The 23,323-nt window shown below is 51.2% G+C and overlaps 1 protein-coding gene across 1 annotated transcript in view; it reads left to right on the forward strand.

The window, feature by feature from the left end:
* The first annotated feature begins 8,488 nt into the window (after positions 1–8,488).
* Positions 8,489–23,323, forward strand: part of DNAH1 (dynein axonemal heavy chain 1) — a 105,538-nt gene continuing 90,703 nt past the window's right edge. The window contains exons 1-10 of the mRNA XM_075321632.1: positions 8,489–8,551; positions 10,159–10,360; positions 10,519–10,591; positions 16,188–16,362; positions 16,645–16,792; positions 17,013–17,145; positions 18,746–18,889; positions 19,060–19,315; positions 21,857–22,014; positions 22,364–22,575. Coding sequence (XP_075177747.1) covers positions 10,166–10,360; positions 10,519–10,591; positions 16,188–16,362; positions 16,645–16,792; positions 17,013–17,145; positions 18,746–18,889; positions 19,060–19,315; positions 21,857–22,014; positions 22,364–22,575 — 1,494 coding nt within the window. The 5' untranslated portion in view covers positions 8,489–8,551; positions 10,159–10,165. The remainder of the gene's footprint in view (positions 8,552–10,158; positions 10,361–10,518; positions 10,592–16,187; positions 16,363–16,644; positions 16,793–17,012; positions 17,146–18,745; positions 18,890–19,059; positions 19,316–21,856; positions 22,015–22,363; positions 22,576–23,323) is intronic.

A 23,323-nucleotide genomic window follows, 5' to 3' on the forward strand; every position in this document is an offset into this window, starting at 1 on the left:
CTATCTCACATGTAGTGGGGTCATTCTTATTAGTGACCATAGGGGGCCGCTGTCTCACATGTAGTGAGGTCATTCTTATTATTGGCCACAGGGGGCCGCTGTCTCACATATAGTGGGGTCATTCCTATTAGTGACCACAGGGGGCCGCTGTCTCCCATGTAGTGAGGTCATTCCTATTAGTGACCACAAGGGGCTGCTGTCTCACATGTAGTGAGGTCATTCTTGTTAATAACCACAGGGGGCTGTTGTCTCACATGTAGTGGGGTCATTCCTATTAGTGACCACAGGGGGCCGCTGTCTCACATATAGTGGGGTCATTCCTATTAGTGACCACAGGGGGCCGCTGTCTCCCATGTAGTGAGGTCATTCCTATTAGTGACCACAGGGGGCTGTTGTCTCACATGTAGTGGGGTCATTCTTGTTAATAACCACAGGGGGCTGTTGTCTCACATGTAGTGGGGTCATTCCTATTAGTGACCACAGGGGGCCGCTATCTCACATGTAGTGAGGTCATTCTTGTTAATGACCACAGGGGGCTGTTGTCTCACATGTAGTGGGGTCATTCCTATTAGTGACCACAGGGGGCCGCTATCTCACATGTAGTGGGGTCATTCTTGTTAATGACCACAGGGGGCTGTTGTCTCACATGTAGTGGGGTCATTCCTATTAGTGACCACAGGGGGCCGCTATCTCACATGTAGTGGGGTCATTCTTGTTAATGACCACAGGGGGCTGTTGTCTCACATGTAGTGGGGTCATTCCTATTAGTGACCACAGGGGGCCGCTGTCTCACATGTAGTGGGGTCTTTCCTAATAGTGACCACAGGGGGCCGCTATCTCACATTTAGTGGGGTCATTCCTATTAGTGACCACAGGGGTGCGTTATCTCACATGTAGTGGGGTCATTCCTATTAGTGACCACAGGGGGCCGCTGTCTCACATGTAGTGGGGTCATTCCTATTAGTGACCACAGGGGGCCGCTGTCTCACATGTAGTGGGCTCATTCCTATTAGTGACCACAGGGGGCCGCTGTCTCACATGTAGTGAGGTCATTCTTATTATTGGCCACAGGGGGCCGCTGTCTCACATGTAGTGGGGTCATTCCTATTAGTGACCACAGGGGGTCGCTGTCTCACATGTAGTGGGGTCATTCCTATTAGTGACCACAGGGGGCCGCTGTCTCACATGTAGTGGGCTCATTCCTATTAGTGACCACAGGGGGCCGCTGTCTCACATGTAGTGGGGTCATTCCTAATAGTGACCACAGGGGGCCGCTATCTCACATTTAGTGGGGTCATTCCTATTAGTGACCACAGGGGGGCGTTATCTCACATGTAATGGGGTCATTCCTATTAGTGACCACAGGGGGCCGCTGTCTCACATGTAGTGGGGCCATTCTTATTAGTGACCACAGGGGGCCGCTGTCTCACATGTAGTGGGGTCATTCTTATTAGTGACCATAGGGGGCCGCTGTCTCACATGTAGTGGGGTCATTCTTAATAGTGACCACAGGGGGCCGCTGTCTCACATGTAGTGGGGTCATTCCTATTAGTGACCACAGGGGGCCGCTGTCTCACATGTAGCGAGGTCATTCTTAATAGTGACCACAGGGGGCCGCTGTCTCACATGTAGTGGGGTCATTCTTATTAGTGACCACAGGGGGCCGCTATCTCACATATAGTGGGGTCATTCCTATTAGTGACCACAGGGGGCCGCTATCTCACATATAGTGGGGTCATTCCTATTAGTGACCACAGGGGGCCGCTGTCTCACATGTAGTGGGGTCATTCTTATTAGTGACCACAGGGTGCCGCTGTCTCACATGTAGTGGGGTCATTCTTATTAGTGACCACAGGGGGCCGCTGTCTCACATGTAGTGGGGTCATTCCTATTAGTGACCACAGGGGGCCGCTGTCTCAAATGTAGTGGGGTCATTCTTATTAGTGACCACAGGGGGCCGCTGTCTCACATGTAGTGGGGTCATTCTTATTAGTGACCACAGGGGGCCGCTGTCTCACATGTAGTGGGGTCATTCCTTCTAGGGACCACAGGGGGCCGCTGTCTCACATGTAGTGGGGTCATTCCTATTAGTGACCACAGGGGGCCGCTATCTCACATGTAGTGGGGTCATTCTTATTAGTGACCACAGGGGGCCGCTGTCTCACATGTAGTGGGGTCATTCTTATTAGTGACCATAGGGGGCCGCTATCTCACATGTAGTGGGGTCATTCTTATTAGTGACCATAGGGGGCCGCTGTCTCACATGTAGTGAGGTCATTCTTATTATTGGCCACAGGGGGCCGCTGTCTCACATATAGTGGGGTCATTCCTATTAGTGACCACAGGGGGCTGCTGTCTCACATGTAGTGAGGTCATTCTTGTTAATAACCACAGGGGGCTGTTGTCTCACATGTAGTGGGGTCATTCCTATTAGTGACCACAGGGGGCCGCTGTCTCACATGTAGTGGGGTCATTCTTGTTAATAACCACAGGGGGCTGTTGTCTCACATGTAGTGGGGTCATTCCTATTAGTGACCACAGGGGGCCGCTATCTCACATGTAGTGGGGTCATTCTTGTTAATGACCACAGGGGGCTGTTGTCTCACATGTAGTGGGGTCATTCCTATTAGTGACCACAGGGGGCCGCTATCTCACATGTAGTGGGGTCATTCTTGTTAATGACCACAGGGGGCTGTTGTCTCACATGTAGTGGGGTCATTCCTATTAGTGACCACAGGGGGCCGCTATCTCACATGTAGTGGGGTCATTCTTGTTAATGACCACAGGGGGCTGTTGTCTCACATGTAGTGGGGTCATTCCTATTAGTGACCACAGGGGGCCGCTGTCTCACATGTAGTGGGGTCTTTCCTAATAGTGACCACAGGGGGCCGCTATCTCACATTTAGTGGGGTCATTCCTATTAGTGACCACAGGGGTGCGTTATCTCACATGTAGTGGGGTCATTCCTATTAGTGACCACAGGGGGCCGCTGTCTCACATGTAGTGGGGTCATTCCTATTAGTGACCACAGGGGGCCGCTGTCTCACATGTAGTGAGGTCATTCTTATTATTGGCCACAGGGGGCCGCTGTCTCACATGTAGTGGGGTCATTCCTATTAGTGACCACAGGGGGCCGCTGTCTCACATGTAGTGGGCTCATTCCTATTAGTGACCACAGGGGGCCGCTGTCTCACATGTAGTGGGGTCATTCCTAATAGTGACCACAGGGGGCCGCTATCTCACATTTAGTGGGGTCATTCCTATTAGTGACCACAGGGGGGCGTTATCTCACATGTAATGGGGTCATTCCTATTAGTGACCACAGGGGGCCGCTGTCTCACATGTAGTGGGGCCATTCTTATTAGTGACCACAGGGGGCCGCTGTCTCACATGTAGTGGGGTCATTCTTATTAGTGACCATAGGGGGCCGCTGTCTCACATGTAGTGGGGTCATTCTTAATAGTGACCACAGGGGGCCGCTGTCTCACATGTAGTGGGGTCATTCCTATTAGTGACCACAGGGGGCCGCTGTCTCACATGTAGCGAGGTCATTCTTAATAGTGACCACAGGGGGCCGCTGTCTCACATGTAGTGGGGTCATTCTTATTAGTGACCACAGGGGGCCGCTATCTCACATATAGTGGGGTCATTCCTATTAGTGACCACAGGGGGCCGCTGTCTCACATGTAGTGGGGTCATTCTTATTAGTGACCACAGGGTGCCGCTGTCTCACATGTAGTGGGGTCATTCCTATTAGTGACCACAGGGGGCCGCTGTCTCAAATGTAGTGGGGTCATTCTTATTAGTGACCACAGGGGGCCGCTGTCTCACATGTAGTGGGGTCATTCTTATTAGTGACCACAGGGGGCCGCTGTCTCACATGTAGTGGGGTCATTCCTTCTAGGGACCACAGGGGGCCGCTGTCTCACATGTAGTGGGGTCATTCCTATTAGTGACCACAGGGGGCCGCTATTTCACATGTAGTGGGGTCATTCTTATTAGTGACCACAGGGGGCCGCTGTCTCACATGTAGTGAGGTCATTCTTATTAGTGACCACAGGGGGCCGCTGTCTCGCATGTAGTGGGGTCATTCCTATTAGTGACCACAGGGGGCCGCTATCTCACATGTAGTGGGGTCATTCCTATTAGTGACCACAGGGGGCCGCTGTCTCACATGTAGTGAGGTCATTCTTATTATTGGCCACAGGGGGCCGCTGTCTCACATGTAGTGGGGTCATTCCTATTAGTGACCACAGGGGGCCGCTGTCTCACATGTAGTGGGGTCATTCTTATTATTGGCCACAGGGGGCCGCTGTCTCACATGTAGTGGGGTCATTCCTATTAGTGACCACAGGGGGCCGCTGTCTCACATGTAGTGAGGTCATTCTTATTATTGGCCACAGGGGGCCGCTGTCTCACATGTAGTGGGGTCATTCTTATTAGTGACCACAGGGTGCCGCTGTCTCACATGTAGTGGGGTCATTCTTATTATTGGCCACAGGGGGCCGCTGTCTCACATGTAGTGGGGTCATTCCTATTAGTGACCACAGGGGGCCGCTGTCTCACATGTAGTGAGGTCATTCTTATTAGTGACCACAGGGGGCCGCTGTCTCACATGTAGTGGGGTCATTCTTATTAGTGACCACAGGGTGCCGCTGTCTCACATGTAGTGGGGTCATTCTTATTAGTGACCACAGGGGGCCGCTGTCTCACATGTAGTGGGGTCATTCCTATTAGTGACCACAGGGGGCCGCTGTCTCAAATGTAGTGGGGTCATTCTTATTAGTGACCACAGGGGGCCGCTGTCTCACATGTAGTGGGGTCATTCTTATTAGTGACCACAGGGGGCCGCTGTCTCACATGTAGTGGGGTCATTCCTTCTAGGGACCACAGGGGGCCGCTGTCTCACATGTAGTGGGGTCATTCCTATTAGTGACCACAGGGGGCCGCTATCTCACATGTAGTGGGGTCATTCTTATTAGTGACCACAGGGGGCCGCTGTCTCACATGTAGTGGGGTCATTCTTATTAGTGACCATAGGGGGCCGCTATCTCACATGTAGTGGGGTCATTCTTATTAGTGACCATAGGGGGCCGCTGTCTCACATGTAGTGAGGTCATTCTTATTATTGGCCACAGGGGGCCGCTGTCTCACATATAGTGGGGTCATTCCTATTAGTGACCACAGGGGGCTGCTGTCTCACATGTAGTGAGGTCATTCTTGTTAATAACCACAGGGGGCTGTTGTCTCACATGTAGTGGGGTCATTCCTATTAGTGACCACAGGGGGCCGCTGTCTCACATGTAGTGGGGTCATTCTTGTTAATAACCACAGGGGGCTGTTGTCTCACATGTAGTGGGGTCATTCCTATTAGTGACCACAGGGGGCCGCTATCTCACATGTAGTGGGGTCATTCTTGTTAATGACCACAGGGGGCTGTTGTCTCACATGTAGTGGGGTCATTCCTATTAGTGACCACAGGGGGCCGCTATCTCACATGTAGTGGGGTCATTCTTGTTAATGACCACAGGGGGCTGTTGTCTCACATGTAGTGGGGTCATTCCTATTAGTGACCACAGGGGGCCGCTATCTCACATGTAGTGGGGTCATTCTTGTTAATGACCACAGGGGGCTGTTGTCTCACATGTAGTGGGGTCATTCCTATTAGTGACCACAGGGGGCCGCTGTCTCACATGTAGTGGGGTCTTTCCTAATAGTGACCACAGGGGGCCGCTATCTCACATTTAGTGGGGTCATTCCTATTAGTGACCACAGGGGTGCGTTATCTCACATGTAGTGGGGTCATTCCTATTAGTGACCACAGGGGGCCGCTGTCTCACATGTAGTGGGGTCATTCCTATTAGTGACCACAGGGGGCCGCTGTCTCACATGTAGTGAGGTCATTCTTATTATTGGCCACAGGGGGCCGCTGTCTCACATGTAGTGGGGTCATTCCTATTAGTGACCACAGGGGGCCGCTGTCTCACATGTAGTGGGCTCATTCCTATTAGTGACCACAGGGGGCCGCTGTCTCACATGTAGTGGGGTCATTCCTAATAGTGACCACAGGGGGCCGCTATCTCACATTTAGTGGGGTCATTCCTATTAGTGACCACAGGGGGGCGTTATCTCACATGTAATGGGGTCATTCCTATTAGTGACCACAGGGGGCCGCTGTCTCACATGTAGTGGGGCCATTCTTATTAGTGACCACAGGGGGCCGCTGTCTCACATGTAGTGGGGTCATTCTTATTAGTGACCATAGGGGGCCGCTGTCTCACATGTAGTGGGGTCATTCTTAATAGTGACCACAGGGGGCCGCTGTCTCACATGTAGTGGGGTCATTCCTATTAGTGACCACAGGGGGCCGCTGTCTCACATGTAGCGAGGTCATTCTTAATAGTGACCACAGGGGGCCGCTGTCTCACATGTAGTGGGGTCATTCTTATTAGTGACCACAGGGGGCCGCTATCTCACATATAGTGGGGTCATTCCTATTAGTGACCACAGGGGGCCGCTGTCTCACATGTAGTGGGGTCATTCTTATTAGTGACCACAGGGTGCCGCTGTCTCACATGTAGTGGGGTCATTCCTATTAGTGACCACAGGGGGCCGCTGTCTCAAATGTAGTGGGGTCATTCTTATTAGTGACCACAGGGGGCCGCTGTCTCACATGTAGTGGGGTCATTCTTATTAGTGACCACAGGGGGCCGCTGTCTCACATGTAGTGGGGTCATTCCTTCTAGGGACCACAGGGGGCCGCTGTCTCACATGTAGTGGGGTCATTCCTATTAGTGACCACAGGGGGCCGCTATTTCACATGTAGTGGGGTCATTCTTATTAGTGACCACAGGGGGCCGCTGTCTCACATGTAGTGAGGTCATTCTTATTAGTGACCACAGGGGGCCGCTGTCTCGCATGTAGTGGGGTCATTCCTATTAGTGACCACAGGGGGCCGCTATCTCACATGTAGTGGGGTCATTCCTATTAGTGACCACAGGGGGCCGCTGTCTCACATGTAGTGAGGTCATTCTTATTATTGGCCACAGGGGGCCGCTGTCTCACATGTAGTGGGGTCATTCCTATTAGTGACCACAGGGGGCCGCTGTCTCACATGTAGTGGGGTCATTCTTATTATTGGCCACAGGGGGCCGCTGTCTCACATGTAGTGGGGTCATTCCTATTAGTGACCACAGGGGGCCGCTGTCTCACATGTAGTGAGGTCATTCTTATTATTGGCCACAGGGGGCCGCTGTCTCACATGTAGTGGGGTCATTCTTATTAGTGGTCACAGGGGGCCGCTGTCTCACATGTAGTGAGGTCATTCTTATTATTGGCCACAGGGGGCCGCTGTCTCACATGTAGTGGGGTCATTCCTATTAGTGACCACAGGGGGCCGCTGTCTCACATGTAGTGAGGTCATTCTTATTATTGGCCACAGGGGGCCGCTGTCTCACATGTAGTGGGGTCATTCTTATTAGTGGTCACAGGGGGCCGCTGTCTCACATGTAGTGAGGTCATTCTTATTATTGGCCACAGGGGGCCGCTGTCTCACATGTAGTGGGGTCATTCCTATTAGTGACCACAGGGGGCCGCTGTCTCACATGTAGTGAGGTCATTCTTATTATTGGCCACAGGGGGCCGCTGTCTCACATGTAGTGGGGTCATTCTTATTAGTGGTCACAGGGGGCCGCTGTCTCACATGTAGCGGGGTCATTCCTATTAGTGACCACAGGGGGCCGCTGTCTCACATGTAGTGAGGTCATTCTTATTATTGGCCACAGGGGGCCGCTGTCTCACATGTAGTGGGGTCATTCTTATTAGTGACCACAGGGGGCCGCTGTCTCACATGTAGCGGGGTCATTCCTATTAGTTACCACAGGGGGCCGCTGTCTCACATGTAGTGGGGTCATTCCTATTAGTGACCACAGGGGGCCGCTATCTCACATGTAGTGGGGTCATTCCTATTAGTGACCACAGGGGGCCGCTGTCTCACATGTAGCGGGGTCATTCCTATTAGTGACCACAGGGGGTCGCTGTCTCACATGTAGTGGGGTCATTCCTATTAGTTACCACAGGGGGCCGCTGTCTCACATGTAGCGGGGTCATTCTTATTAGTGACCACAGGGGGCCGCTGTCTCACATGTAGTGGGGTCATTCTTATTAGTGACCACAGGGGGCCGCTGTCTCACATGTAGTGGGGTCACCTATTAGTTACCACAGGGGGCCGCTGTCTCACATGTAGTGGGGTCATTCCTATTAGTGACCACAGGGGGCGGCTGTCTCCCTGGTAGTGAGCTGATTATTAGGAGCCGCTGTCTCCCGGGTAGCGATGTAATTTCTATTAGAGGCCACTAGGAGCCGCTGTCTTGCTGTTATAACTACGCTGTTGAGTTGCATTCCCTGTGCCGGCCGCTAGGAGCCGCTGTATCTCAGTATGCTAATGAGGAGAGGCTCCAGATTTGGGGGCGTGTCCGGTCGTCCACCGTCTGTGTGACTTGGTATCTCCCTGGTTACGCGGCGTCCTGTTGCCTGGAGACGACGGGAGCAGGTACCGTGATTTTTGCGCCGGTTCTATAAATACTTTATATGACGCTGTACCGGACCCGCAGCTGTGACAGCACAGCCGAGGAGACTAAAAGTCCCAGCGCACCAGTGTAGTCCTCCTGGGATTGCTGGGAAATGTAGTTCCCCAGCACACAGCGGGGCGGTATCTGTGGAGAGCTGGGCCCTGTGCGGTGTCTGTGGCCCCGGCTGTCCTGTGTTATGATCCTATATAGCAGAAGTCCCCCACCTCTCCCTGCTTTACACTGCAGCTCTGCTCCATTAGGGCTCAGCTGTGATCAGTGACTCCACCTCGTTGTCTATTGGAGACTGTGGTGGTCTGATCCCCATCCCCTGCTGTTACCACTGAGGCTCAGCAGCTGCTCTGTGCCTTCCCCATGCTTTACACTGCAGCTCTGCTCTAGGAGGAGGGGCTTGTGCAGATAATCTCTGCATTTTGTTATTATCCAGATTTCCTACTCCCCATTCATCCTCTTGTCAGACAAGACCAATCCTCTGTGAGTGGAAACCACAAGAAATCTCTCTGGTGTCTGCATCCTCCAGGGGGCGCTGCACAAATAAGGGTCTGAGCGTGGGAAAGAAGGGTATTTTGCAGGGAGAAGCAATATTCTGCAGGGAGGGGCGATGTGCTGAAGAGAGGAGTGATGTTCTGCGGGGAGGAGTGATGTTCTGCAGGGAAGGAGAATGTTCTGTTGGAGGAGCGATAATCTGCAGGGAGGGGTGAAGAGGCGATGTTCTGCTGGAGAAGCAATGTTCTACAGGGAGGTGCAATGTTCTGCATGGAAGGGTGATGTTCTGCAAGGAAGAGCATTGTTCTGCAGGGAGGGAGCATGTTCTGTAGGGAGGGGCGATGTTCTGATGAAGGAGCAATGTTCTGCAGGGAGGGGTGGCGAGGCAGTGTTCTGCTGGCGTAGCGATGTTCTGCAGGGAGGGGCAAGGTTCTGCAGGGAGGGGCGATATTCTGCATGGAGGAGCGATAATGTTCTGCTGGAAGAGTGATGTTCTGCAGGGAGGGGTGGAGAGGCGATGTTCTGCTGGAGGAGCAATGTTCTACAGGGAGGTGCGATGTTCTGCACGGAGGGGCGATGTTCTGCAGTGACGGATGATTTTCAGCAGGGAGGAGCGATGTTCTGCAGGGAAGGGTGATGTTCTGCAGGGAGGGGTAATACTCTGCAGGGAGAGGTGATATTCTTCTGGACTAGCGATGTTCTTCAGGGAAGAGTGATGTTCTGCTGGAGGAGTGATGTTCTCCTGGAAGAGCGATGTTCTGCTGGAGGAACGATGTTCTTCAAGGAGGGATGATCAGCCGGAGAAGCGATGCTCTGCAGAGAGGGGTGGAGAGGTGATGTTCTGCTTTAGGAGCAATGTTCTGCAGTGAGGCGTGACGTTCTGCAGGGAGGAGCGATGTTCTCCAGGGAGGGGCGGCGTTCTGTAGAGTGGGGCGACGTTCTGCAGGGAAGGATGATGTTCAACCTGGGAGAGCAATGTTCTGCAGGAAGGGGTAATGCTCTGCAGCGAGGGGTGATGTTCTGGAGCTCTGTCTGTGCTATAGCGTTTTCCCTCGTTTTTTGGATGTTTTTGTCTTCTCTGTAGAGCGGAGATGGAGCAGATGAAGGCAGATAACTCTCATCCTCCGAGGAGTCACGTCCATGCTGGGAAATCACCGCGTCCTCGGTCTCTTGTGCCGGAATCGCCCATTGGGAACAGCGCAGTCCCCCCACGGAAATACCCGGTGATCAGACAGAGGGGCTTCTACTCCGATATCCTGACCTACAGCGCCGCCCCGCTGGTGAAAGTGAGTGCATCAGGCGTCACACGACAGGCAGCTGCGTCCTTCACTGAGGGGACATCACAGGCTGCGGCCAACATGTCATATGTCCTCCCCCCAGGGGGCTCCGTCCCCACCGTCCTCATCTGTTGCTGCACCTTCAGCCGCCATTTCCCTTATTGCAGGATGTTAATGCCGGGCCGACTGTGCAGCCGGATCTCCTCAGACAAGCGGACGAGGAGCGCAATACCCCAAAAGGTGAGCAGAGCAATCACAATCACAGGCAGTGAAACCACCGCAGTAGGATCCACCAATCACAATAGTTGATGTCACAGCTCACCTCCTCCTTCTCCTGTACAGTCATGACCGAAAGTGTTGGCACTTTTGAAATTGTACCAGAAAATGAAGTATTTCTCCCAGAAAATGATCTTAATTACACCTGTTTTGTTATACACATGGTTATTTCCTTTGTGCATATTAGAACAACACAAAAAATTAAGGAAAAAAAGGCACATTGGACATAATTTCACACAGAACCCTAAAAATGGGCCGAACAATATCGTGGGTAAAAAAATTTGGATTCAAGCATTTGATGCTGGTTCAAACTCCCCTGTGCCAAGTAACAGCCGTGGGCAATATGAAAATCACACCTGAAACCAGATACAAAGAGGAGAAGTTGAATCAATCTTTGCAATGTGTGTCTGTGTGCCCACTAAGCATGGAGAACAGAAAGAGGAGAAGAGAACTGTCCCAGGACTTGAGAGCTAAAATTGTTGAAAAATATCAACAATCTCAAGGTCAAAAGTCCATCTTTAAAGATCTTGATGTTCCTTTGTCCACGGTGCATAACATATTGAAGAAGCTTACAATCCATGGCACTGTATCTGATCTCCCTGGACTTGGATGGCAGAGAAAAGTTAATTAAAGGTTGCAATGCAGGATATTTTGGATGGTGGATAAGAAGCCCCAATCCAGTTCCAAAGCAATTCAAGCCATCCTTCAGGCTCAGGGGGCTATCCATTGATATGTGAATGAAATGAAACGCTATGACAGAGACCCCAGGAGTACCTCACTGCTGACACAGAGACATAAAAAAGCTAGACTGTAGTTTGCCAAAATGTACGTGAGTAACCAAAATCCTTCTGGAAAACAGTCTTGTGGACAGATGAGACCAAGACAGAGCTTCTTGGTAAAGCACATCATTCTACTGTTTACTGAAAACGGAATGAGGCCTACAAAGAAAGGATCACAGTACCTACAGTCAAATATGGTGGAGGTTCAAATATATTTTGGGGTTGTTTTGCTGCCTCTGGTACTGGAGGCCTTGACTGTGTGCAAGGAATCATGAAATCTGAAAAGTACTAAAGGATTTTGGGTGGCAATGTAGTGCTCAGTGTCAGAAAGCTGGGGTGGCGTCTTAGTTCATGGGTTTTCAGCAGGACAATGACTCAAAACAGACTTCAAGAAGCCCCCAGCAATGGATGGAAACAAAGCGCTGGAGAGTTCTAGTGGCAGCAATGAGTCCGGATCTAAATCCCATTAACCCCTGTGGAGAGATCTTAAAATTGCTGTTAGGACGGAGAAGAGAAGAGAAGACGCCTTCAAATATGAGACCTGGAGCAGTTTATAAAGAAGAGTCCAAAATTTCAGCTAAGAGTTGTAAGAAGCTTGTGGACAGTTAGGCTATGTGCGCACGTCGCGTAAAAACATGCAGTTACGCTGCGCTTTGTAGCGCAGCGTAACTGCATGCGTCCTGCGTCCCCTGCACAGTCTATGGAGATTATGCAGGGGCCGTGCGCACGTGGCGTTTAAGAGCGCAGCGCTTCGGCTACTGCCGAAGCGCTGCGCAAAAAGAAGTGACATGTCACTTCTTTCCTGCGCTTTGCCGGCAGCTCCTGCTCTGTCTATGGCAGGAGCTGCAGGCAGAGCGCATGGAATCGGCGCTCACTACGGACATTTCTGCAGCGATCTAAAGCGCACATGTGCTCTTCAGATCGCTGCAGAAATTTCTGCAGGGCTTGTACGCAACGTGCGCACATAGCCTTAGGAAGCGATTGATTGTAGATATTTATTCCAAAGGCTGTGCAACCAAATATTGAGTTGAAGGGGACAATTTTGTCTTTACCATTTTGGGGTTTTGTGTAAAATTATGTCCAATTTGCCTTTTTATCTCTGTTTTTATGTTGTACAAATACACACAAAGGAAATAACCATGTGTATAAAAAAAAACCATGTAATTACAATAATTTCCTGGGAGAAATACTTCATTATCTGGATCAGTTTCAAAGGTGCCAACACTTTCAGCCATGACTGTATATACAGTAGGTAACACAGGATCCAGCATCCACAATAGGTGATGTCACAGCTCACCCCCTCCACCTCCTGTACAATGACACATATCACCTTACTGAGTCTTCTCACAGTGATTGCCGTCTTTTCTCCATGTCACTACTATACAAAAAATGTAATGGAAGCATCATTAGCAGCTGAAGAGCTGAACTACGTATAACGGCTTCCCACTGGACCCGAGGTTTATGTCACCATATTACAGTCTGTCTTACGTATTATTACAGAATCGCCCGCTCAGTACATGGGGTGTAGCACCGTCTCGTGGGCTCAGGGTCAGTACATGGGGTGCAGCACCGTCTCGTGGGCTCAGGCTCAGTACATGGGGTGCAGCACCGTCTTGTGGGCTCAGGCTCAGTATATGGGGTGCAGCACCATCTCGTGGGCTCAGGCTCAGTACATGGGGTGCAGCACCATCTCGTGGGCTCAGGCTCAGTACATGGGGTGCAGCACCTTCTCATGGGCTCAGGCTCAGTACATGGGGTGTAGCACTGTCTTGTGGGCTCAGGCTCAGTACATGGGGTGCAGCACCTTCTCATGGGCTCAGGCTCAGTACATGGGGTGCAGCACCGTCTCGTGGGCTCAGGCTCAGTACATGGGGTGCAGCACCGTCTTGTGGGCTCTGGGATCAGTACATGGGGTGCAGCACCGTCTTGTGGGCTCTAGGCTCAGTACATGGGGTGCAGCACCGTCTCTTGGGCTCAGGCTCAGTATATGAGGTGCAGCACCGTCTTGTGGGCTCTGGGCTCAGTACATGGGGTGCAGCACCGTCTCGTGGGCTCAGGGCTCAGTAATTGGGGTGCAGCACCGTCTCGTGGGCTCAGGCTCAGTATATGAGGTGCAGCACCGCCTTGTGTGCTCAGGTTCAGTACATGGGGTGCAGCACCGTCTTGTGGGTTCTGGGCTCAGTGTATGGGGTGCAGCACCATCTCGTGGGCTGAGGCTCAGTACATGGGGTGTAGCACCATCTCGTGGGCTCAGGCTCAGTACATGGGGTGCAGCACCATCTCGTGGGCTCAGGCTCAGTACATGGGGTGTAGCACCATCTCGTGGGCTCAGGCTCAGTACATGGGGTGCAGCACCTTCTCATGGGCTCAGGCTCAGTACATGGGGTGCAGCACCGTCTCGTGGGCTCAGGCTCAGTACATGGGGTGCAGCACCGTCTTGTGGGCTCTGGGATCAGTACATGGGGTGCAGCACCGTCTTGTGGGCTCTAGGCTCAGTACATGGGGTGCAGCACCGTCTCTTGGGCTCAGGCTCAGTATATGAGGTGCAGCACCGTCTTGTGGGCTCTGGGCTCAGTACATGGGGTGCAGCACCGTCTCGTGGGCTCAGGGCTCAGTAAATGGGGTGCAGCACCGTCTTGTGGGCTCAGGCTTAGTACATGGGGTGCAGCACCGCCTTGTGGGCTCTAGGCTCAGTACATGGGGTGCAGCACGGTCTCTTGGGCTCAGGCTCAGTATATGAGGTGCAGCACCGTCTCGTGGGCTCAGGGTCAGTACATGGGGTGCAGCACCGTCTTGTGGGCTCAGGCTCAGTACATGGGGTGCAGCACCGTCTCGTGGGCTCTGGGTCAGTACATGGCGTGCAGCACCGTCTTGTGGGCTCAGGCTCAGTATATGGGGTGCAGCACCATCTCGTGGGCTCAGGCTCAGTACATGGGGTGCAGCACCATCTCGTGGGCTCAGGCTCAGTACATGGGGTGCAGCACCTTCTCATGGGCTCAGGGTCAGTACATGGGGTGCAGCACCTTCTCATGGGCTCAGGCTCAGTACATGGGGTGCAGCACCGTCTCGTGGGCTCAGGCTCAGTACATGGGGTGCAGCACCGTCTTGTGGGTTCTGGGCTCAGTAAATGGGGTGCAGCACCGTCTTGTGGGCTCTAGGCTCAGTTCATGGGGTGCAGCACCGTCTCGTGGGCTCAGGCTCAGTATATGAGGTGCAGCACCGCCTTGTGTGCTCAGGTTCAGTACATGGGGTGCAGCACCGTCTCTTGGGCTCAGGCTCAGTATATGAGGTGCAGCACCGTCTTGTGGGCTCTAGGCTCAGTACATGGGGTGCAGCACCGCCTTGTGTGCTCAGGCTCAGTACATGGGGTGCAGCACCGTCTCTTGGGCTCAGGCTCAGTATATGAGGTGCAGCACCGTCTTGTGGGCTCTGGGCTCAGTACAAGGGGTGCAGCACCGTCTCGTGGGCTCAGGGTCAGTACATGGGGTGCAGCACCGTCTTGTGGGCTCTAGGCTCAGTACATGGGGTGCAGCACCGTCTTGTGGGCTCAGGCTCAGTGTATGGGGTGCAGCACCATCTCGTGGGCTCAGGCTCAGTACATGGGGTGTAGCACCATCTCGTGGGCTCAGGCTCAGTACATGGGGTGCAGCACCATCTCGTGGGCTCAGGCTCAGTACATGGGGTGTAGCACCATCTCGTGGGCTCAGGCTCAGTACATGGGGTGCAGCACCTTCTCATGGGCTCAGGCTCAGTACATGGGGTGCAGCACCGTCTCGTGGGCTCAGGCTCAGTACATGGGGTGCAGCACCTTCTCATGGGCTCAGGCTCAGTACATGGGGTGCAGCACCATCTCGTGGGCTCAGGCTCAGTACATGGGGTGCAGCACCATCTCGTGGGCTCAGGCTCAGTACATGGGGTGTAGCACTGTCTCGTGGGCTCAGGCTCAGTACATGGGGTGCAGCACCTTCTCATGGGCTCAGGCTCAGTACATGGGGTGCAGCACCGTCTCGTGGGCTCAGGCTCAGTATATGAGGTGCAGCACCGTCTCGTGGGCTCAGGCTCAATACATGGGGTGTAGCACTGTCTCGTGGGCTCAGGCTCAGTACATGGGGTGTAGCACCGTCTCTTGGGCTCAGGCTCAATACATGGGGTGTAGCACTGTCTCGTGGGCTCCAGGCTCAGTACATGGGGTGTAGCACTGTCTCATGGGCTCAGGCTCAATACATGGGGTGTAGCACTGTCTCGTGGGCTCAGGCTCAGTACATGGGGTGCAGCACCGTCTCATGGGCTCAGGCTCAGTATATGAGGTGCAGCACCTTCTCATGGGCTCAGGCTTAGTACATGGGGTGCAGCACCGTCGCGTGGGCTCAGGCTCAGTACATGGGGTGCAGCACCGTCTCGTGGGCTCAGGCTCAGTACATGGGGTGCAGCACCGTCTCGTGGGCTCAGGCTCAGTACATGGGGTGCAGCACCGTCTCGTGGGCTCAGGCTCAGTACATGGGGTGCAGCACCGTCTCGTGGGCTCAGGCTCAGTACATGGGGTGCAGCACCGTCTCGTGGGCTCAGGCTCAGTACATGGGGTGCAGCACCGTCTCGTGGGCTCAGGCTCAGTACATGGGGTGCAGCACCGTCTCTTGGGCTCAGGCTCAGTATATGAGGTGCAGCACCTTCTCATGGGCTCAGGCTCAGTACATGAGGTGCAGCACCGTCTCGTGGGCTCTGGGCACCGCTCTCCGCAGCCCTTGTCTCCATATAGTAATATTGTCTCTCCTCTTCTGTAGTGAGCAGCTTCGTGGCCCCGTCTGATTTCCGGCCCATCCTGGACAAGCAGGTCTGTGGCCCCACAACAGAGGTGCTAGCAAAATCCGACTTCTCCAAGAGAGGCTATGAGCCGAAAGTACAGCTGCCCTTCACCGTGCCACCCGGGCAGTGCCCACGGAAGATTGAGCTGGAGAGGTAATGACATTGCACACGGTGGACTAGACCCTCATCCAGACCTCACACAGCTGGGGGTTTGTTACAGTCGTATCCAGCACAGATTATACTCTGAACAGCAGCAATACCTCTCACCTGTGCTGATACTTTGTTGCAATGTATCAGTGCAGGTAACGGGTCAGTCTTGAGTGCAGGTTGATGAATCACTGGATGCATTTGTAACGAACCCTCAGCTGTGAGAAGTTTAGCAAGGTGGTGGTTTATCCACAATGTATTATAATCCCCAATATTCTCCGTCCTCAGGAGACGACGGGAGTATCTCAACCTGAATATATCTCAGCTCCTCACAAATGAAGGTGTAGACTCCAATCTGCTGGTGCCCCGGAGCGATGGCCTCCCGCACAGCCAAAATCACAGCGGGCAGCTCCTCCCTACATATCTACCTCTGGAGGTAACTCACAAGGCGATAATGCTGGCCACTATGGCCGTGAGGGGCAAACAAACCGACCAGACAGGTGCCCAGGGCCGTGCCCCGTACGGAGAAGTACAAAGCCCTGAGAAGGATCATACTCACAATTCATGATGCTGTGCTCACGACGGCTACTTACTGTACAGGAGGCGAAATGTGCAGCGCAGACTACAGATTACATGCTGTGATATTCTGTCTACAGGTGTTTGATAATGAAGAGTTTGATATTCGGATCCCGAGTGATTGGCTCAGTCTAGGGTATGATGAGGGGTCGAATGTGCAAAAACCTGTGCCAGGACAAGCGCTTCTCCCTGTGGATGATGTCCTGGGCCACGGCAAGTACTAATCCTGAGTTACATCCTGTATTATACTCCAGAGCTGCACTCACTATTCTGCTGGTGCAGTCACTGTGTACATACATTACATTACTTCTCCTGTACTTATCCGGAGTTACATCTTGTATTATACTCCAGAGCTGCACTCCCTATTCTGCTGGTGCAGTCACTGTGTACATACATTACATTACTTCTCCTGTACTTATCCGGAGTTACATCCTGTATTATACTCCAGAGCTGCACTCCCTATTCTGCTGGTGCAGTCACTGTGTACATACATTACATTACTTCTCCTGTACTTATCCGGAGTTACATCCTGTATTTTACTCCAGAGCTGCACTCACTATTCTGCCGGTGCATTCACTGTGTACATACATTACATTACTTCTCCTGTACTTATCCGGAGTTACATCCTGTATTATACTCCAGAGCTGCACTCACTATTCTGCTGGTGCAGTCACTGTGTGCATACATTACATTACTTATCCTGCACTGATCCTGAGTTTTATCCTGTATTATACTCCAGAGCTGCACTCACTATTCTGCTGGTGCAGTCACTGTGTACATAGATTAGATTACTTATCCTGTACAGATCCTGAGTTATATACTGTATTATACTCCAGAGCTGCACTCACTATTCTGCTGGTGCAGTCACTGTGTGCATACACTACATTACTTATAGTGTACTGATCTGGAGTTACATCTTGTATTATACTCCAGAGCTGCACTCACTATTCTGCTGGTGCAGTCACTGTGTACATACACTACATTACTTATAGTGTACTGATCTGGAGTTACATCTTGTATAAGGCTATGTGTCCACGCTGCGGAAAATGCACGGATTTTGCCGCGGATTTCTCGCGGAAAAGCCACAGATTTCCCGAAAATCTGCAGCAGCGGCACTTCCCAGCCATTTCTATGCCTTTTTGGAAATGCTGTGCCCATGCTGCGGATTTTTCCGCGGCGGATTTGGTGCGGATTTTGATCCGGAAAAATCTGCAACATGTCAATTATTGTTGCGGATTTTGATCCTGATTTTGGCTTCAGAATTGGGAAAAAAAAAAATCTGCACCAAAATCCGCGGCAATTCCGCGGTAAATCCGCGGCAAATCCGCACCTTTGAAAAGGTGCGGATTTTGCGGGAAAGCCGCGGATTTTCATGCAGAAAAATCCGCAGCAACATTCTACCGTGGACACATAGCCTTATACTCCAGAGCTGCACTCACTATTCTGCTGGTGCAGTCACTGTGTACAAACATTACTTATCCTGTATTATACTCCAGAGCTGCACTCACTACTCTGCACCTTCAGAGCTGAAATCTCTTGTTCAGCTTCTGCACAGTTTGCTCTTGTGATCTTCATTCTCGGACGTGTTGTCTTTGCCCCGGGCTCTGTATGATCCTGATGATGCATAACTTACTAAGTGCCCCCTGTCTATGTATGATCTCCGCTGTTGGGTGTGATTGTCCATGGCGTTGATGATGGGCAGATTACTTCCTCCAGTGCCAGATTATCAGGATTTCTGACCCATCAGGGGCTGCACTGACAGATATTACTGTGATAGTGACCATTTTTCGGCATTTATTTTCTTTCTCCACAGAAGATCCGCAGACTCCACAGTTGGAGTATAAATGGTGTAACGTCGGCGTCTTGGATTACGACGAACAGAAGAAGCTCTACTTAGTCCATAAGTCCACGGGCTCCCGGCTCCTGGCCACAGCAGACAGCAGGGGGCCACAGACAGGTGCTGGGGGAATTATCTTGGAAATGCTGAAAAATTAAAGGACTTGTCCAGGAATTTACTGGGTGTTGAACCCTCACTGTTCTGATATTGAGGACCTAAGTCCTGGACAACCCCTCATTCACATTGTGTAGGGCAGATTTTGATCATTTCTTCTTTATTCCTGTTTTTAGTAGGGGCGCCCCTGGTGGCCGCTTTCCAGTACTGGGTTCCCCGGATCAGACTGCTGTTTTGCGCAGAGAATCCGCATGTGTTTACACAGAGGATTGTAGCAGCCGACCAGCTACGAAGGAAGACGGAAGCCTTACTCTTGTACAACCTGTATGTGGACTGTATGCCGGCGGCCGGGAATCGTACGGTCACTGCGGAGAGTCTGACCAGTATGAAGCAGCGACTGCTGAGCACAGCGCGCCTGAAGAAGGACGATAAGTACGAAGGTCACCATATACTGGGGGAGAGAGTGCGGTCCTATACTCGTTGTTGTCATATAGTGTAGGGTTAGGTAGCCCCATATACCATGTGACCATATAGTATAGGTTTAAGTAGCCCTATTTACTATGTGACCATATAGTTTAGGGTTAGGTAGCCCCATATACCATGTGACCATAAAGTGTGAGACTAGATAGCCCCATATACCATAATTATTTGACCATGTCGTGTAGGTAGCCCCATATACCATGTGACCATGTAGTATAGGGTTAAATAGCCCTATATACTATGTGACCATATAGTGTAGGGTTAGGTAGCTCCATATTCCATGTGACCATAAAGTGGGAGACTAGATAGCCCCATATATTATTTGACCATGTTGTGTAGGGTTAGGTAGGCTCATATACCATGGGATCATATAGTATAGGGTTAGGTAGCTCCATATATCATGTGACCGTATAGTGTACGGTTAGGCAGTTCAATATTCCATGTAACCATATAGTATAGAGTTAGATAACCCCATATACCATGTGATCATATAGTGTAGGGTTAGGTAGCCCCATATACCATGTGATCATATAGTGTAGGGTTAGGTAGCCCCATATACCATGTGATCATATATGTAGGGTTAGGTAGCCCCATATACCATGTGATCATATAGTGTAGGGTTAGGTAGCCCCATATACCATGTGATCATATAGTGTAGGGTTAGGTAGCCCCATATACCATGTGATCATATAGTGTAGGGTTAGGTAGACCCATATACAGAATATCAGAAAAGTTAGTACACCTCATATTTATGTTTTCATGGGACCATTGAAGATCTGACCCTTTGATACAATGTACAGTGTCAGTGTGCAGCTTGTGTAACAGTGTAAATTTAGTGTCCTCTAAATAACTCAGCACATAGCCCTTAATGTCTAAACCAACTAAATGCTACTGTCTAAATGCTGGCAACAAAAGTAAGTACACCCCTAAATGAAAATGGCTGAATTGTGCCCAATTATCCATTGTCCCTCCTCAGTGTCGTGTGACTCATTAGTGTTACAAGGTCTCAGGTGTGAATGGGGATCAGTGTGTTACATTTGGTGTTATCTCGCACACACTCTCTCATACTGGTCACTGGAAGTTCAACATGGCTCCTCATGGCAAAGAATTCGCTGAGGATCTAAAAAACAAAATTGTTGCTCTACATAAAGATGGCGGAGGCTATAAGAAGATTGTCACCACCCTGACACTGAGCTGCAAACTAGTGGCCAAGACCATACAGCGGTTTTACAAGACAGGTTCCACGCAGAACAGGCCTCGCCATGGTCGACCAAAGAAGTTGAGTGCATGTGCTCGGCGTCATATCCAGTGGTCGTCTTTTCAAAACTAGACGTATGAGTGCTGCCAGCATTGCTGCAGAGGTTACAGAGGTGGGGGGGTCCGCCTGTCAGTGCTCAGACCATACGCTGCACACTGCATCATGCTGGTCTACATGGCTGTTGTTCCACAAGGAAGCCTCTTCTAAAGATGATGCACAAGAAACCCTGCAAACAGTTTGTTGAAGACAAGCAGACTAAGGACATGGTTTACTGGTGCCATGTCCTGTGGTCTGATGAAACTTATTTGATTCAGATGGTGTCACGCGTGTGTGGTGACAACCAGGTGAGGAGTACAAAAACAAGTGTATCCTGCCCACAGTCAGGCATGGTGGTGGGAGTGTCATGGTTTGAGACAACATGAGTGATGCCGGCAGTGAGGACCTACAGTTCATTGAGGGAACCATGAATGCCAACATGTACAGTGAAATACTGAAGCAGTGCATGATCCCTCCCTTCTGAAACTGGACCGCAGGGCAGAATTCCAACATGTTTAAAGACCCCAAAAGCCTCCAAGACGACCACTACCTTGTTAAAGTATCTGTGGGTAAAGGTGCTGCACTGGCCAAGTGTCTCCAGACCTAAACCCTATTGACCATCTGTGGGGCCTCCTCAAATGGAAGGAGGAGCGCGAGGTCTCTAACATCCACCAGATCCATTATGTTGTCATGGAGGATGGAAGAGGATCCAGCGACTCCTGTGAAGCTCTAGTGAACTCCATACCCAAGAGGGTTAGGGCAGTGCTTGAAAATTATAGTGGCCACACAAAATATTCACAAAATATTGACACAATTTGGCTATTTTCACTTAGGGGTGTACTCACTTTTCTTTCCAGCGGTTTAGACATTAAAGGCTGTGTGTTCAGTTTTTTAGAGAGCACCACATTTACACTGTTATACGAGCTGCACACTGACACTGTACACTGTATCACAGGGTCAGATCTTCAGTATTGCCCCATGAAAAGATAGAATAAAATATTTATAAACATGGGAGGGGTGTACTCACTTTTGTGATATACTGCAACATGTGGCTCAGAACCGCGGTAAGAGTCCTGTTATCCGACACCAGTTAGTCCGACTAGTCCTGAGTCCATACAGTTATGAGAGTGACTGCTGACCCATTGCACCATATTGCGGTCATGATCAGTGTGGCGGTACATGTTGTGTTATTTCCCCAGCGTTCATCTTCAGTTGGAACAGCTGGAAATGGAGATCGGCCTGGACTACGAACGCACCATGAACAAGCTCGTTTTCGACCACCTCGTCTCTTCCAAACCTCACAAGTTTTCTTACGTCACTCTCCCAGACAAGGCTGAGGACAAGACCCCGAGCCAAGGTAGAGGATCACAGGGCTCTGCCGGCCCAGAACCTCACGTGTGCGACTTTCTTGTGCACTTTTGCCCATATTTATCATTTATTTTTTTGGTCTTGTGATATTCTTTCCACCTTTTACACCACATCGTTCATAATGATACACTCGAAGTTTATAGATTACGCACAAAATTGACACATTGTTACAAAGTCTCAGCTCCGTTCAGAGACCTGCGCTATCGCTGTGTTTAGCCCACGGAGGATGGTTGTAAACTAATACATTGTAACAACCCTTCAGCTGTGAAATGCACCAGGTCTGTACAGGTTTTTCAGCTTTTGGCACCAGTCACATCCATTTCTCTTCTTCATCTCAGGACTAATTGATATTCCCAAATATCCATTCATCAAAAACCGGGCGGCGTTCACATTCACCACCCTCCTGACCAGGTCCGAGGTCATCACCTCCCTCTGTAAAGTGCGAACCGAATGCAACAAGGCGTCTTCCATGTCTCTGTTTCATTCCACCCTGACCAAGTGCGTGCGTCTGGAGGAGTTCGAGCAGACGCAGTCTCAGGCCTTCTCCCAGGTAAAGTCTTCTCTATATATTCTTCATCATCACACACACAGCACCGATCCAGCTCGACATCATGTCCTACCCTCTAGTCACAGCCAGAGCTGCCGTCACAATACTAATAGCTGTGACTTGTGCACTAAACCACAATGCACTGCAGTGCAATCGAGATGCGTGCAGACACTGAACCTGCAGCAGGATCTAGATGCTATTAGCTCTTGCTCTACCTCAATGCAGGGTTTGCTGTCAGTGAATGGTGTATTCATTGTTTATACCCAAAGCTGAGAATCCGACTTTTAGGTACAGGTTTTGCTACAGCGTATCTGATCCGTTCATCCCAAAAAAAACCACAGCAATGTGGGCAAGATGTAGTGAGTGCAGGACTCCAGCTGCTGAATCCTTAACAATGAAATTGTCACACCAGGTACAGGGAACTACCCAGCGAAAGGGAAGGGAGACTCTGTGTCTAGGGAAGGGGGCGATGGTGACCCCTGACCAAGCCTACCACTGGTTCCCTCACTACCCTAGATAGGTTCTGTACCTATGCACCAGGCAGGCTACCTTGCCCTAGGCTGACCCTGATCTGAGACCTAAGTAGGGAACGGATGGGATGAGCTCTTCGTCAACTCCACTAGGAGCTAAACCCACTAGGACACACAGGGATAACAAACAAAGGAAAAAATACAAAAAGAAATAAAGTTACTCCGGATGATTGCAAGCCGACTGCTTGCACTCAGGATCTGTAGGGCGTTAGCCCTATCAC

The sequence above is a fragment of the Anomaloglossus baeobatrachus genome, chromosome 8 (genome assembly GCF_048569485.1).
Source record: "Anomaloglossus baeobatrachus isolate aAnoBae1 chromosome 8, aAnoBae1.hap1, whole genome shotgun sequence".
Taxonomy (NCBI): domain Eukaryota; kingdom Metazoa; phylum Chordata; class Amphibia; order Anura; family Aromobatidae; genus Anomaloglossus; species Anomaloglossus baeobatrachus.